This window comes from Vulpes vulpes, chromosome 12, assembly GCF_048418805.1.
Source record: "Vulpes vulpes isolate BD-2025 chromosome 12, VulVul3, whole genome shotgun sequence".
Classification (NCBI taxonomy): Eukaryota; Metazoa; Chordata; class Mammalia; order Carnivora; family Canidae; genus Vulpes; species Vulpes vulpes.
In genome coordinates, this window is record NC_132791.1 from 137,172,384 (window position 1) to 137,185,857 (window position 13,474).

Below are 13,474 nucleotides of genomic sequence, written 5' to 3' on the forward strand. Positions count from 1 at the left end.
TGAAGGGTGCTCCAAATCAAGGAGATTAGGCAGCAGGAAACAGGCTCAGGGGTAGTTGGTGTGGTGGGGATCACATTCTAGAGCCTGGATTCAAGTAGCCAGTGGGGCAGGAAGATTGGAGAACTGGCTCCTAGGGAGCAGTGCCAACAGTGTCCACCTTGGAGAACCAACCAAACCTCCTCGAGGGTAGGAGGTTCAGGGGGCCTCAGACCTCTCTAGAAGATCCAGGACGATGCCCCAGCACACTTGGCTTGGGCTGAACTCGCTTGTCACCTCTCAGAATGCAAACCCTGCCTAGGGTAGATGCTACTCCGTCTAGCAGAATTGCTCTTCCCCCTCTTAACTCCCAAAGTGACCAACTTGACCAAGGTGGTGGAACCACCAAGATAATCTGGTTTGTGTGGTAATGATGACGTCATTGCCTCGAACATAGGGATTAGGTTCCCATGGGAGCACAGGGAACAGAAATCTCACATAGTCCGAATGGTCTCATGAGTCTTCTATATCCTATAAACTGTATGCAACCCGATCTATTAAATTATCAGTATCTCATACAGAGAGTAATGCAGAATATAGCAGGAGCACATATGCAAAGCCTAATATTATAGGTGGTTTAAAAAACTATTCCATGAGAGTAGTGTAGTTTCTGTTCATTCCCTTAAGTTAAATATGCACTTGATGGGACACATCTCAATCTAGTAATGCAGATTTATCATTCCCACAATTTTGAAGGCAAGGCTCTTGTCTTACATGTCTTTGAGGATCCCACAGTTATTTCGGTTTGGGGTGAATGACGAAGCTACGGTAACCAAAACTCCATCAATAATGTGGCTTACATGACAAAGAGATCTAGCTCCTAAGTTCTAAGCTAAGGAGAGTGCTTCAGGTTAGTGGACAGGTTCCTACCATGCTGTGGTTCCACCACATTCTAGGGCCTTGTCTTCATTTCTGTGGTTGAGCTGGGTCCCACCAACACATCCAGGCTCTCATCCATGAGCAGGGGAAAAAGAGCGAGCATACAGATGGGTCCCCTGCTGTCTCAAGGGCCACAGCCCAGAAGTGACAGCCATCACTATTCTCCATGTTCCACTGGTGAGCCAGTCCTCTTGCCTACCTAACCAAAGGCAGCCACACTGGCCACTCTTACCGCAGCCTCTAAGGAGGAACGAGGGTCACGGATTCGAATGGGTTTCCACCACCCACAGCATCCAGCACATCACGGTCTCCCAAATATTGCCATAGTCAAGGAGACCTATGAAGATAAGCAGTTATTAATAAAAGTTTAAGCAGCAATCTTGTACTTGCAACATCTTACTCCCTGTTATATTTTGATTTAAATTCAGCGAGGCAAGTTAGTCTAGCAAGTAATCAGGGATCTGTTAATTATTTATACAGTTTTTAATTTTTTATCACTGTAGAGCTACAGAATTAAAAGACGTTCTGTCTTCCTGGAAGATCAGAACGGGCAGGATAGTAACTTGTTTTTGTTTTTCCTGCCAACGCCAACTACTGACAAGGGCGCCACAGCTCGCCTAGTGGCTACCAGTGGAATCGCAGGCGTTGTGTCTCAGGAGAAATTAGCTGTTTCTAAGAAATTAGCTTGGCAGAATCAACCTGTTCTCAACCAGAGGCCATACTGCGCCCCACTTCGCTCCCCTGACACAGGCATTTTGGAATGTGGAAGGGGACTGGCTTGGGCTGAGCAGTCCCTGGGATGTGTTCTCCGAGGACCGGAGGGTAAATGTCCTGCAATGCCCAGGACAGGCCTGCGCAAGAATTGGCCTATTCGAAATGTCAGTGGCTCCCCTGTTGATAAACACTGAGAGACCGTTACCCTCACCTTTTCTGGGGGGTTAGCAAATTTTATATTTCTATTTTCCTATGCCCAAAAAGCTTATAACAGGGAAAGAAGTGTTCTGAGGGCCTTCAAAATGGGTACTGCCTTTTGCCCATTTTAACCATTCTTTGTTTTGTGTGTATGCGTCCCTTGTTCTTCAGAATGCAGGGCAGGACTCACTCCAATATTTGAAGCACACCTGAGTTTAGCCATACCAGAATTAGTTTTCTCTCCCTCCCTGGAGTATGGAGTGAAGGGTGGCTTCTATGACGCTATTGAGGGGCTTATTACTAGCATTTTTGGAATATCGTCTTTGATGCCACGGCTCTCCCCACACACCGGCTCGCCCCACTACCAGGTACTGAGTGTGCAACTGCCCTGCCTCCCAGCCCAATCTGCAAACTTATTGCCGAGTGCGGATGTAACCTGTGTGTTGTCTTGCCCCCCCTCCCCCACCAGGCTGACATAGAGGGCATGGCCCACTTGGCGAGCATGAGGACCAAGCTTCTGGACAGGGTTCAGGGTATGATGGCCCTCTGCTGTGGCTATCGGGACACCTTCAGCCAATATTCCTACCTCTATGTGGAGGAGCGGAAGGAGATTCTGAGCCAGTTTCTGTTGTATGGGCATGTCCTCACCCCCGAGGAGATGGAAGCCCATGCAGAAGATGGCATCCCAGAGAATCCTCCTCTCCTCCATCAGTTTAAAGCACAGATTGACTCCTATGAAAAGCTCTATGAAGAAGTGTGTAGACTGGAGCCCATCAAAACGTTTGATAGCTGGATGAAAATTGATGTCCGGCCTCTTAAAGCATCTCTGCTAAATATAATTAAGAGGTGGAGCCTCATGTTCAAACAGCATCTTGTTGACTATGTCACTGACAGGTAATAATGTTGTTCTAGTTTCTTCCAGCATCCCAAGCAGTTGGGGGGGGGCACCATGTTTTTCATCCCTTTCATATTCTTCCCCAAGGGGTTCAGTGGTTGAATTAAAAATTAAAACAGCTGGCTGAGGTTCTAGGCCCTTAGACACAGTGATAACTTTAGTCCTGCCCTTCCCTCGGTTTACCAGACATGGCCTCTTTTTGCTTTATTTTCCATTTGGTGCCCAGGGTGTGAAAAGCACTCAGTAAGTGGTAAATAACGTTCTATGCAATAATGGCAGATCCGAGCTCCCTTTGCAACCCTGGCTGTGAAATCTCTTTAAGCCTGGGAAGCAGAGGGGGTCTAATGGACCTCTTAGATTTTATTTCTGCCACTTGCTCCTTGTCTCAGATTATCCAGCTGTGCAGTATGGAAGTCACTAAATCCTCACACTCCCAGTGCCTGTCTCTGCTACTCTAGCTATGGACAGACTGGATCTGCAATGGTCTGTTCCCCTGTGCACCTCGACTATCCAGCGCCAGGCTCTCCCATCCAGAGCATTGGTCTCTGGGTAAATAGGTTGATGTATGGTCCCCCAGTCACTTCCCCTTTGCCTGTCCCCACAGATCTGCCACTGTCAGAGTCTCAACTACAGGGGCACCTGGGTGGCTCAATTGGTTGAGCATCTGCCTTCAGCTCAGGTCATGATCCCAGGGTCCTTAGAAAGAGCCCTGCATTAGGCTCCCTTCTCCACAGGGGGCCTGTTTCTCCCTCTCCTGCTCCGCCTGCTTGTGCTCTCTCTTTATGTCAAATAAATAAAATCTTAAAAAAAAAAATCTCAACTACCACCTCCACCCAGAAGTCACGATCCCTCTATACAGCCATAAGCTTTTGGTGTGTCACATATGGGCACAGGGGAGCCAACCTAACCCCTTCCTTGAGTTTGGGGGGTAGTCTTACTTAATGCTACAGCTGCCTTGCTCAGTGATCTAGTACTAGGAGCAGAAAGGAAATGGCCCCCATCAAGGATGTGTTTATCTGCAGATGAATTCCAAGATACTTGGTAAGAGTGTGATGGTCCTCCACTCTAGGAAACTCCAGGCAAGTGTTGTGGGATATTTTAAAGGGATTTGCCAGGTGTTCTTTAAGAGGGGCCAATTTTCCACATTCACAAAAACTTTGGTTCACTGAGGACCTGAGAAGCAACGAAGGGAAGTACTGGTTGGAGGCAGGGCAGAAACAGAGATGTCTCTGAATGTAGCTGCTCCATGGTTCCTCTCCATCAGCAAGTCTGCCATCCAAGGACACAGAGACATGTTTCAAAATGTCAGTCTTACTATTATTTACGTGTGGTATGGCCAACTGAGAGACTTGATGGAAAATGACTGCCATTGGAAAGGTATTTGGTTATAATCATCGATTCTAAGACAATGAGACACATTGTGTGCCACACGGGGAGGCAGTAGGGGTCAAACAGGCAGAAGGAATGATGGGGAAAACGAGGGCAAGAACCTTTATTGTGTTTTCCATGGAACAGAATAGTCAAGAGAGGGTCAGCAGGATTAGGATTGGCTCTTTTGAATGATTCTAACAGGCTCTGGGGCCAGGGGGACTATCTCTAGTTTTTTGGTTTGTGGCCCTGGAGTGATTAGAGCAAGTTAATAGTGGTCTGGAGTGTGGGAGCCAGATGGAGGAGGTGTTGGAGACCGGAATTCTGGCTTGATTGGTTTGCATATGAAAAGCATGCGCAAAGACAAGTCACCACCTTTAGGAACTGGTCAGCCAGCCATGGGAGAGGAGGCAGTCCCTCCAGGGTGGGTAAGACCCCAAAGGCCAGCATCAGAGTACATGGTTGATTCACGATGTAGTGATGACAGCGACCAGGTGCCTCTTACCAGGCACAGCTTCGTAAGATCCTCGCAGGCCAGCGAAACAGCATAAACGTGCAGAATTCTCATCCTTTGACCCCATTTCCTTATCCCTGAAGGGAGACAATGACCGGGTTCCTCTAAGGTGCCTTCCAATCACATCAGGTTAGTGGTATCTCACTGTGGTCCGTACTTGGTATTCCTCTGATCATGAATAAAGTGGCTCCTCTTTTTATGTTTCTGGTGACTTTGTGTTTCTTCTGTGCTCTTACAGAGCTCTTGCCCACTTTTTATCAGATTTTATTTTTTCCTTTGTGATATTTAGAATTTTTTTTTTGATATTTGATATATACTCAGTCTAATCCTATGCTAGTTGTATATATTGCAGATACAGCCTCCCATTGTGTGGCCTTTCCACCGCATTTACGCTATGTTTGCACATCACATAGCCAAATGTGTTCATCTTTTTCTTTTTCCCTTATGTTGCATTCTTTTGTCTTAAAGAAATCCCTTTCTGCCTTGAGGTCCTAATGATGTTCTCCTATACCCTCTCCTAAAAGGTTTATAGTTGTATCTTTCTCATTATGTAGCCATTTGTCTGCCACTGCATTGTATGACAAAGTCCTAGTTGTCTGGTCATAAATCCCGATATCTGGCAGGTAAAGTCCTCGCCTTGTTCATTGTCATTAAGACTGCCTCCACAATTCTTGGCCCTTGTTATTTTACATAAATTTAAAAATCCATTTGTAGGAGAAAAACATGTGTTGGGATTTTTATTATATTGCAATGACTATAGCTCAATTTGAGGACAGTGGTCATCCTGATACAGAGTGTATCTTCCCATGAACAGGTCATCTTTCCATTTCTCTATGCACTTTATTTATTTACTTTTTTTAAAAAGATTTATTTATTTATTTACGATAGACAGAGAGAGAGAGAGAGGCAGAGACACAGGCAGAGGGAGAAGTAGGCTCCATGCCCGGAGCCCGACGTGGGACTCGATCCCGGGACTCCAGCATTGCGCCCTGGGCCAAAGGCAGGCGCTAAACCGCTGAGCCACCCAGGATCCCCTCTCTATGCACTTTAATGTCTTTCGATGAAATTTTGTCATCATTACCTTTAAAATAATTCTCGTGTCTTTACGATTTATTCCGAGGTATTTCAATTTTAGGCTTCTAGCATAAACTATATTTTAAAATCGTATTTTCTGTGGAATGGGATTGATTTCTGATTATTGATTTTGTATCAAGCATCTCTGCTAAATTAACTTATTAATTGCAATAATTTATCTGTGCACTCTTTTGTATTTGCTATTACATAGTCATCATCTTCAAATTTATAAGAGTTTTATTTCTTCCTTCTGAGTGTTGTTCTTAGGTTTTTTTAAAAATGCAGTTTATCACTATTTTTTTCTTGCTACATTGGCTAGGTCTTGCAATTTAATGTTGGATAAAGTGGTAAAAACAGGTGCTCTTATCCTGTCTGATCTTAAAGGGGATATTACAACATTTTACCACTAAGCATATTTGTTTTTGTGAGTTTTTTAAAAAAGATCTTAAATATTTACTAGAGAGAGAGAGAGCAGGAGAAGGAGCAGAAGGAGAGGGACAAGCAGACTCCATGCTAAGCATGGAGCCCGATGTAGGGCTTGACCCCATGACCCTGAAATCATGACCTGAGCCAAAACCAAGAGTCTCGGAAGCTTAACTGTTGAGGCACCCAGGGCCCCCCCCTTGCCATGAGTTTTTATGGTTTCTATTTATGGAATTAAACAGGTTCCCTTCTTTTTTTTAAGTTTATTTATTTACTTTTTGTAATCTCTACACCCAAGGTGGGGCTTGAACTCACAACCCCCCCGAGATCAAGAGTCACATGATCTTCCAACTGAGCCAGTCAGGGGCCCCTCAAGAAATTCCTTTCTATTCCTAGTTTGTTAAGGGGATGTAGCAAACAGATAAAACATTTTATGAAGGACTTTTTCTAACTCTGCTAAGATAATTCTCATTTTTTTTGCATCGAAATTAAGTTAATATACTGGTTATTAAGTTAATATACTGGTGAATATACTGGTTTCTAATATTAAGCCAACTGAGTGTTACTGAGAAAAGCCCAACAAAGTATTATCTTTTCCAATATATCCACTGATTAATTTTGTTTGCAAATACATTGTTTATTGCTGATGTATCTCTCTTTGCAACTGAGATTGGCCTTCACTTTTCTTTTGTCATACTTTCTCTGGTCTTGCTCTGTGGTTTTGCTAGTTTCATAAAATGAGTTAGGAAGTAATCCTTCCTGTTTATTCTCTGGAAGAGTTAGTGTAAGATTGGAATTCTCTGATCCTTGAAGATTTGATTTAAATCTCCTATTGAACATCTGGGCTTGGTATTTTCTTTCTGATGAGATTTTTACCTATAATTTCTCTAATGGTTGTAGAGTTATTAAGATTTTCTATTCCTTATTAAGTCATAGTTGTCTGGGAACATATCCACTTCATGTAATTCTTTATTGTCATAAAATTTATAATATTATCTGTTTACTCTCCTCAGAATCTATGATTATGTTGCTCTTCTCATTTCTATTCATTTCTATTTGTGCTTTCTATGATTAATCTTGCTGGGATTTACGAAGAGCCATCTTATAAATCCATTGATCCTCTTTATTATAATTTAATTTCTGTTTCAATAGTTTATTCTTTTATGTTTATTATGTCCATCTGTTTCCTTAGATTTATTTTTTCTTCTTGGCTAAGTTAAGATTAATACTTTGCTTATTTACTTTGAGCCATCTTTGTTAATGTAACAATTAAATTTATGAGTTCCCTTCTCAGTACAGTTTTACCTATATCTCACAGGTCTTAGCATGTGATATTTCCATTATAATTTAGTTCTAGGGATCCCTGGGTGGCGCAGCGGTTTGGCGCCTGCCTTTGGCCCAGGGCGCGATCCTGGAGACCCAGGATCGAATCCCATGTCGGGCTCCCGGTGCATGGAGCCTGCTTCTCCCTCTGCCTATGTCTCTGCCTCTCTCTCTTTCTCTCTTTGTGACTATCATAAATAAATAAAAATTTTAAAAAATTATAATTTAGTTCTAAGTATTTTTAATACCCATGATTATGCGTTTATATGTATTTAATATTTCCAAACATTGGATTCTTCTAGTGATATTTTTTAAGGTTTTTTTCTTAAAGATTTTATTGATTTATTTATTTGACAGATAGATAGCAGAAGTAGGGAGAGCGGCAGGAAGAGAGAGAGGGAGAAGCAGACTCCCCACCAAGCAGGGAGACTGACTCAGGGCTTGATCCCAGAATCCCAAGATCATGACCTGAGCAGAAGGCAGATGCTTAACTGACTGAATCCCTCAGGAGCCTGCTTTTAAAAGGTTTTAATTTTAATTCCTGTACAGTTAACATACAGTGTTAGTTTCAGATGTACAATATAGTGATTTGACAATTCTATGCCTTAATGCTCATCACGACAAATGCTCTACTTAATCCCCATCACCAATTTCACCCATCCCCCCACCCACCCTTTTCCCTCTGGTGACCATCAGTTTGTCCTCTCTAGTTAAGAGTCAGTTTCTTGGTTTGTCTGTTTGTTTTCCTTACTTTGTTTGTTTTGTTTCTTAAATTTCACATGTGAATGAAATCATCTAGTATTTGTCTTTCTCTGACCTATTTGGGCATTATACACACCTAGCTCTATCCATGTTGTTGCAAATGGCAAGATTTCATTATTTTTTATGGCTAAGTAATATTCCATTATATACATATACCAACCACATCTTCTTTATCCATTCATCTATCAGTGGACATTTGGGCTGCTTCCATAATTTGGCTATTGTAAATAATGCTGTTATAAACATACAGATGCATATATTCTTTTAAATTAGTATTTCTTATTTTGGGGGTAAATACCCAGTAGTGTGATTGCTGGGTCACAGGATAGTTCTACTTTTAAGTTTTTCAAGACCCTTCATACTGTTTTCCACAGTGGCTGCACCAGTTTGCATTCTCACCAACACTGCAAGTGCATTCCCCTTTCTCCACATCCTCGCCAGCACTGTTGTTGTTTGTGTTGTTGATTTTAGCCATTTTGACTAGTGTAAAGTGGAATCTCATTATAGTTTTGATTTGTATTTCCCTGACGATGAGTGATGTTGAGCATCTTTTCATGTATCTCTTGGCCATTTGGTTGTCTTCTCTGGAGAAATGTCTGTTCATGTCTTCTGCCCATTTTTTTTTTAAGATTTTATTTATTTATTCACAGGAGACAGAGAGAGAGAGAGAGAGAGAGGCAGAGACACAGGCAGAGGGAGAAGCAGGCTCCATGTAGGGAGCCTGACGTGGGACTCGATCCTGTGTCTCCAGGATCAGGCCCTGGGCTGAAGGCGGCGCTAAACCGCTGAGCCACCTGGGCTGCCCCTTCTGCCCATTTTTTATTGGATTATTTGTTTCTAGGGTGTTGAGTTGTACAACTTCTTTATATATTTTGGATACTAACCCTTTATCACATATATCCTTTGCAAATATTTTCTTCCATTCTGTAGGTTGTCTTTTAGTTTTGTTGATTGTTTCCTTCACTCTGCAGAAGCTTTTTATTTTGATATAGTCCCAATAGTTTTTTTTCTTTTGTTTTCCTTGCCTCAGAAGACATAGCTAGAAAACATTGCTAAAGCTGATATCAGAGAAATTACTGCTTGTGTTCTCTTCTAGGACTTTTATAGTTTCAGGTCTCACATTTAGAACTTTAATCCATTTTGAGTTTATTTTTGTGTATGGTGTAAGAAAGTGGTCCAGTTTCCCCAACATCATTTGTTGAACATTTTCCTGTTGCATATTCTTGACTCTTTTGTCAAAAATTGACCATATAATCTTGAGTTTGTTTCTGGACTTTCTATCCTGTTCCATTGATGTATGTGTCTGTTTTTGTGCCAGTACCATACTGTTTTGAGTACTACAGCTTTATAGTATATTTTGAAATCTGGGATTCTGATACCTCCAGCTTTTGTTTTTCTTTTTCAAGATTGTTTTGGCTATTCAGGCTCTTTTGTGGTTCCATACAAATTTTGGAATTATCTGTTCCAATTCTTTGAAAAATGCTGTTGGTATTTTGATAGGGATTGCATTAAATCTGTAGATTGCTTTGGGTATCATGGGCATCTTAACAATACTGTTCTTCCAGTTTTTGATCATGTAATATTTATTTGACTATGTCTATTTCTATTTCTATTGCTTCATTATTATTGTGTAGAAATGCAGTGGATTCCTGTACATTCATTTTGTAACCTACAGCCTTATGGAATTTGCTGTATCAGTTCTAGTAGTTTTTTGGTGGCAAGTTTACAATTTTCCATAGCTATTCCATCATGTCAGATGCAAATAGTGAAAGTTTTACTTCTTCCTTACCATTTTGGATGCCTTTTATTTAATTATTCTCGTGATTGCTGTGGCTAGGACTTCCAGTGCTGTGTTGAATAAAAGTGGTGAGAGTGGACATCTTTGTCTTTTTCCTGACCTTAGGGGAAAAGCTCTCAGTGTTTCCCCATTAAATATGAGGTTTGCTGTGGGTTTTTCATATATGGCCTTTATTATGCTGAGAGATATTCTCTCTAAACATACTTTGTTGAGTGTTTTTATCATGAATGGATGTTGCACTTTGTTAAATGCTTTTTCTTCAACTGTTGAAGGTTCTTATCCTTTCTCTCATTTTTAAAAAAGATTTATTTATTTATTTGAGAGATGGAGAGAGAGAGACAGAGAGACAGAGAGACAGAGACAGAGAGACCGACCAAGTGCATGCATGGGGGAATGGGGTGGGTAGTGGGGGAGAGGAAAAGAGAGAATCTCAAGCCGACTTCCCACTGAGCATGGAGCCCGATGCAGGGCTCAGTCTTGCAACTCTGAGATCACAACCTGAGCGGAAACCAAGAGTCAGATGCTTAATTGACTGTGCCACCCAGGTTCCCCTTATCCTTTCTCTTATTAATGTAATGTATCACATTGATTGATTTACAATTATTGAACCATGCTTGCATCCTGGGAATAAATCCTGCTTGATCATGGTGAGTGATTTTCTTTTAATGTATTGTTGAATTTGGTTTACAAGCATTTTGTTGAGGATTTTTGCATCTAAGTTCATCAGAGACATTGGCCTTTACTTCCCTTTTTTTGTGGTGTCTTTAATCTGATTTTGGTATTAGGGTAATGCAGGTCTCATAGATGAATTTGGTACTCTTTATTCTATTTTTTGGAATAGTTTGAGAATAGGTATTCATGCTTCTTTAAGCATTTGGTAGAATTTACCTGTGAAGCCATCTGGTCCAGGACTTTTGTTTGTTGGAAGTTTTTTGATTACTGATTCAATTTCATTGCTGGTAATTGGTCTGTTCAAATTTTCTATTCTTGTTTCAGTTTTGGTAGGTTACATGTTTCTAGGAACTTATTCATTTCTTTTAGGTTGTACAATTTCTTGGCATATAGTTTTTCATAATATTCTCTTATAATTGTTCATAATTCTGTGGTGTCCATTGTTATTTCTCCTCTTTCATTTCTGATTTTGCTTATTTGAGTTCTCTCTCTTTCTCTTTGATGAGTGGCTAAAGGTTTATCAATTTTAAAAAAATCAGGTCTTAATTTCATTGATCTGTTCTATTGTGTGTGTTTTTTAAGTTTCCATTTATTTCTTCTCTAATCTTTACTATTTCCTTCTTTCTACTGTTTTTGGGTTTTGTTTGTTCTTTTTCTAGCTCCTTTTGGTATAGGGTGGTTTGAGTTTTGCCTTGCTTCTCAAAGTATTGCCATAAACTTCCCTCTTAGGACAGCTTGTGCTATATCCCAAAGATTTGGACCATTGTGTTTTCATTTTTGTTTATCTCCATGGGTTTTTGGATTTCCTCTTTGATTTCTTGGTTGACTCTTTCATTGCTTAGTAGCATGTTACTTTACCTCCATGTATTTATGCCCTTTCCAGATTTTTTTTCTTGTGATAGATTTCTAATTTCATAGTATTGTGGTCAGAAAAGATATGTGGAATGACTTTGATTTTGAATTTGTTTAGACTTGTTTTGTTCCCTAATATGTGATCTGTTCTGAAGAATGTTCCAAGTGTACTTGAAAAGAACATGTATTCTGTTTTAGGATAAAATGTTCTGACTATATCTGTTGAATCCACCTGATCCAATGTGTCTTTCAAAGCCACTGTTTTCTTGTTGATGCTCTGTTTGGATGATCTATCTGTTGTTATAAGTGGGATGTTAAAGGTCCCTGCTATTATTATTATATGACTATAGCTCATTTACTTTATGTTTGTTATTAACTGCTTTAAGTATTTGGGTGCTCCCATGTTGGCTGCATAGTGTTTACAACTGTTATATCTTCTGGTTGGATTGTCTCCTGAATGATTATCTAATGTCTTTCTTTGTCTTTTGTTATGGTCTTTGTTTCAAAATCTATTTTATACAATATAAGTATTCCTACCCCAGCTTTCTTTTTTTAATTTTTTAATAATAAATTTATTTTTTTATTGGTGTTCAATTTACCAACATACAGAATAACACCCAGTGCTCACCCCGTCAAGTGCCCCCCTCAGTGCCCATCACCCATTCACCCTCACGGCCCGCCCTCCTCCCCTTCCATCACCCCTTGTTCGTTTCCCAGAGTTAGGAGTCTTTATGTTCTGTCTCCTTTTCTGATATTTCCCACACATTTCTTCTCCCTTCCCTTATATTCCCTTTCACTATTATTTATATTCCCCAAATGAATGAGAACATACAATGTTTGTCCTTCTCCAATTGACTTACTTCACTCAGCATAATACCTTCCAGTTCCATCCACGTTGAAGCAAATGGTGGGTATTTGTCATTTCTAATGGCTGAGGAATATTCCACTGTATACATAAACCACATCTTCTTTATCCATTCATCTTTCGATGGACACTGAGGCTCCTTCCACAGTTTGGCTATTGTGGACATTGCTGCTATAAACATCAGGGTGCAGGTGTCCCGGCGTTTCATTGCATCTGAATCTTTGGGGTAAATCCCCAACAGTGCAATTGCTGGGTCGTAGGGCAGGTCTATTTTTAACTCTTTGAGGAACCTCCACACAGTTTTCTTTTTTTTTTTTTTAATTAATTTTTATTGGTGTTCAATTTACCAACATACGGAAAAACACCCAGTGCTCATCCCGTCAAGTGTCCGCCTCAGTGCCCGTCACCCATTCCCCTCCAACACCCGCCCTCCTCCCCTTCCACCACCCCTAGTTCATTTCCCAGAGTTAGGAGTCTTTATGTTCTGTCTCCCTTCCTGATATTTCCCAACATTTCTTTTCCCTTCCTTTATATTCCCTTTCACTATTATTTATATTCCCCAAATGAATGAGAACATACACTGTTTGTCCTTCTCCGATTCACTTATTTCACTCAGCATAATACCCTCCAGTTCCATCCACATTGAAGCAAATGGTGGGTATTTGTCGTTTCTAATTGCTGAGTAATATTCCATTGTATACATAAACCACATCTTCTTTATCCATTCATCTTTCGATGGACACCGAGGCTCCTTCCACAGTTTGGCTATTGTGGCCATTGCTGCTAGAAACATCGGGGTGCAGGTGTCCCGATGTTTCATTGCATCTGAATCTTTGGGGTAAATCCCCAACAGTGTAATTGCTGGGTCGTAGGGCAGGTCTATTTTTAACTCTTTGAGGAACCTCCACACAGTTTTCCAGAGTGGCTGCACCAGTTCACATTCCCACCAACAGTGTAAGAGGATTCCCTTTTCTCTGCATCCTCTCCAACATTTGTGGTTTCCTGCCTTGTTAATTTTCCCCGTTCTCACTGGTGTGAGGTGGTATCTCATTGTGGTTTTGATTTGTATTTCCCTGATGGCAAGTGATGCAGAGCATTTTC

General features: G+C 40.9%; 1 protein-coding gene across 1 annotated transcript in view; it reads left to right on the plus strand.

Moving 5' to 3' along the window:
* The window catches only part of DNAH9 (dynein axonemal heavy chain 9), a 325,725-nt gene that overhangs the window by 54,475 nt on the left and 257,776 nt on the right, over positions 1-13,474 (plus strand). Inside the window, exons 16-17 of the mRNA XM_072730369.1 lie at positions 1,999-2,195; positions 2,297-2,721. Of these exons, the coding sequence (XP_072586470.1) occupies positions 1,999-2,195; positions 2,297-2,721 (622 nt within the window). The remainder of the gene's footprint in view (positions 1-1,998; positions 2,196-2,296; positions 2,722-13,474) is intronic.